General features: G+C 42.5%; 1 protein-coding gene across 1 annotated transcript in view; it reads right to left on the bottom strand.

Moving 5' to 3' along the window:
* Window positions 1-3,532, bottom strand: part of GAP43 (growth associated protein 43) — a gene marked incomplete at its 5' end in the record, with an annotated part of 97,596 nt that extends 94,064 nt beyond the window's left edge. The window contains 1 exon segment of the mRNA NM_001133604.1: window positions 3,428-3,532. Coding sequence (NP_001127076.1) covers window positions 3,428-3,457 — 30 coding nt within the window.
* Between the last annotated feature and the right edge of the window lie 463 nt (window positions 3,533-3,995).

Genomic DNA, 3,995 nt, shown 5'->3' on the forward strand with positions numbered 1-3,995 from the left:
TAATTTGGCAAAAAAAAAAAAAAAAAAAAAGAAAAAAGAAAGAAAGAAAGAAAATGCCCTTGAAATATTTTTTCTGTTTAAATTTGGAAACCTGTGGTGAAAATCACTATTAAAAAAAAAAAAAAGAACGAGAAGCTTCAATTATATTAAGTAAAATGGCTCAGCTTAATTAATTCACTAAGTCCCTGGGTGACACTGGGTGTGGCTCAGAGAGATTTGGGAGGAATCCAATTTATCACTAGGAAGAATCGTCTGCACCAAGAAGCAAGGCAGCATCCTTCCACACCTTTCCAACACTGCAAGGAAAAGGCAGAGAGGTCGGAATTCTAAGCCACAGATCACACTCTCAGAGAAAAGATTTATTTGTTGCATGAGGAAAAAAGCAGATATTGGCATGGATGGGGGGCTGGGGAGTAGAGGGACTGCTTGCATGAAATTCTTTACACTTCAATTACAAACTAAAGTCATTATTTTTCAACAAAAGAAACACCTCATAGTTTTCTTGCTTTGTAGACATAAATCACACCTTGCCAAGTTTTTAATCATCTGCAATACACATGGCAATTAAGCTATTTAAAGTAAGCCCCAAGATATTTGAAAATCATAAGGAAATACAATCTTAGGGATTATTTTATTTTATTCCTCCTTTGCCCACTCCTTTACCATATTCTCATCTCTACCCCACTCTCATTCTCTTCTTCCTGCTATAATAATCTATAGTGATAACTAATGGCTAATAGAGATCATTTATGCTTTCTTCTCACCCACTGGCAATGTATTCCAACTTAGAAATCCAAGGTTGCTTCTTTATGCCGCTCAAGTGGAAGAGGAAGGAAGTGCAAGCCCTTCAGCCCTCCTCCCACGTTTCTGCTGGATTTTATGGGTGTGGCAGAGCTTAGACCTTTGCAGGTTTTTGCCCTTGTTTTATTCCATGTTAAGTACTAAGATGATGAATAGATGACAGCAGAAGGATGGACACCACTGGATTTTGTCATAAATGATACAGAATTTCATCCACAAGCAGGCAACCTGCGTGAGACTTAAGTACTCATGCTACATAAATGCCAGTCAGTGTAATGTGAGCCCACGCCCTGAATACACCATTTCCTTTAGTCTGATTGAATGGTATCCTAAATACTGGCTAATGTGAGTGATACACAACAGTGGTATATAAGAGACATGACCATTTCACACAGAAGTACACATTTATAAAATGCATGAGCAAAGTAGGACAATTTTTATACCTTTAATTTTCTCTTGAATATAAATGATGCTAAAACACAGGGAGGCATGTGGAAACCACTTACACATGCAACTGTAGCATATGAAGTATGTGGATGCTGTATACATTTACATGCGAATTTCTACAACTCTAAACACACAATTTCAGCTTCATCACTTTGCACATCAGAGTGAATGCTTGGGGCTATTGGTGAGATAGAGCCCCAGGGAAGGCAGCTGTCTTCATTTTGGGAAGGGGATTCCTTTAGCCCTAATTCCTTTTCTAAAAATCATACATGATTTCCTTTATTAAAGGAGTTGTATGTATGCATGTGTACACATAGGGTGGGAACAAATTATGAACCTGAATATTTTTCTTTCCAAAATTAAAGCTTTTTAAGTGGATGGCTTTGGCTTACTTAGTGCTCCACCTTCCTAAATTTTATTTCCCCAGCTCACCAGTGAAATAACCTCAGGACTTTTCTTTGACAGTGTTCTTAACCCAGACACCTGTATTTATTACATTTATATATTAAAATGAAGGAGGACACGGAGAGAAAATGCCCTGGTTTGATAAAATGAGCCAATGGAAACATCAATCTCTGTAACCATAGGGCAGTTTCAGGAGATGCTGAAAATACTGCCCCCAACTCAATCCCCCACTATCCGACTTTTCCCCTCAAATAGCCCCACACAATCCAGAATGTCTGCTTATTTATTTATTTATTTATTTATTTATTTATTTATTTATTTATGCCAAACCTCTACTCCCACTGCTCTGACATTCTGCTTCAGTCTCCCTTCCTCTTCCTGCTCCTTCTCCTTCATCCTCACTCCCCACCCTTCCTTCCAGGGCGCTGGCTAAATGTGCTAAGCTGGCAGGCTGTTTCTTCTCCACTCTCTTCCACCCCCTTCGGATTCAGGGAGTGTATTACAAATTGCCCAATTTCCAATACCTGCACTGGAAATTATACCCAAATTCCATCTCTTGCACCCCACCCCTAAGGCAATCAGTCCCCACCGCCACCACAGTCAAGCACACGCACACACTCACCCGTATCCCACACCCATTTTTCTCCTTAACCTTTGCCAAAATCACTCAAATGCATTCCAACAAATGTTTGAAAGCTTCTTTTGGAGACTGCCATGGCATGGTCGGTTGCTGCGGAATACCACACTCGTCATTCCTTCCCACTCTCACCCCAATCAAGTTTCTAAAATGTCTTTCAAGAAACAAGCGAGCAATTGGAAATGGCTGTAAAACCTGGGCAGTGGGGGAGGGAAGGAGGGGCTCTGATTCTTGCTAATATTGGATGTGTCCCTCTTCCTGATGAAAATGAGTCACCATACTTATTATCCAGGATGTTAGCCTGTCTCTGGTCACTGACAATCCCAGGAAAGAAGCAAGGGAAAGGGAGAAGAGAAAAGACCTGGTTTCCAACAGGTAATACCCGGCTGTCTTTCCCATCCCATCGGAGCTCCTAGGGGCGTGGTCCACCCTCTCCTCCGACCAGCTGGTGCACAATCGGCTGCTGATCTTAGGAAGGGGATTTTCCCCTTCTGCATGGCCAATTTCTCCCCCAGCCCCGGTGGTCTTAGCTTCTCTTAAAAAAAAAAACTATCAAATCACAGTTTCATTCATTCATTGAAAAATAAATATTAAATAAATAAGACCTGCACATTTTTCCATAAATACCTGCGCCCCTTCGAAGCTCACGCATGTACGAAATAAGGCATCTTCCGCAGCACATGTGAGAAAATTGTATGACAGAGGCAATACTCAGTTCTGAATATTATTTCCTCAACCCTGCTTTTTGCAAATAATATAAAGAATTGCCTCCCCATCTTGTAGGTAGAGCCCACATCATCTCCCCCACACCCCTTTCTACCTCCACACCCTCAAGACCAGAGACCTCAAATGCTGAGCATTCACTAATAAGCAAAAAAAAAAAAAAAAAAAAAAAAAAAAATTATTTCTAGCCAAACAGGCATGTTTTTTCTACCCTCACCCTAATTAGTAGCAGCATTCCAAAACCAGAGCATGAAAGACAGAAAAGCTGGGATGCAACCATCGGTTACCATATGCTAAGGAAGCGCGAGCACCATGGCCAGAGCAGAAGCAGTAAAAAAATTGTTTGCCTTTACAGGGAAATACTGTACTCTGGTTATTTCACAACAGCAAGAAGTAAAAAATCTTTAGCTCTACCTGTTTGGTTCTTCTCATACAGCACAGCATGGTTGTCTCGTCCCTTGCCTTCTTCCTGCCTTCTCTCCTTTCCTTCTCTCTCTTTCTTATTCCCCCCCTCTCCACCTCTTTTCTGCTCGCTTGCTCACTCGCTCTCTCGCGCTAGCGCGCTCTCTCTCCCTCCCTCCCTCTCTCTCCCTCACACACACCAGGGCAGTTAGCAGCAACTGTAAGGTCCACAGCTATTGCTCATCGCACATGCTCGCTCCCTCTCTCTAGCGCTCTCTCTCTCTCTCTCTCTGGTGCTCTCTCTCCGCTGTCCTATCTTCTCTTCCCTTCCCTCTCTTCTCCTTTTTTCTCCTTCCCCCCAATATCTATCTATCTGTCGTTTTCTTCCCTCTCTCTCCGTCTCTTTCTCGGAATTGTTCGCTAGCCTTCAGTGACTAATCACTTCCCCCAGCCCCTACCCCCATTCTAGACAGTCGCCCCCTCCCAGTCCCCTGCCAGCCTCATGAATATTTAAACACCTCCAATCTGGACCCAATTACCCACCGACTTTTCCACTGCATTGAGAGGGTAATGGGGTGGG

This window comes from Pongo abelii, chromosome 2 (genome assembly GCF_028885655.2).
Source record: "Pongo abelii isolate AG06213 chromosome 2, NHGRI_mPonAbe1-v2.0_pri, whole genome shotgun sequence".
NCBI lineage: Eukaryota > Metazoa > Chordata > Mammalia > Primates > Hominidae > Pongo > Pongo abelii.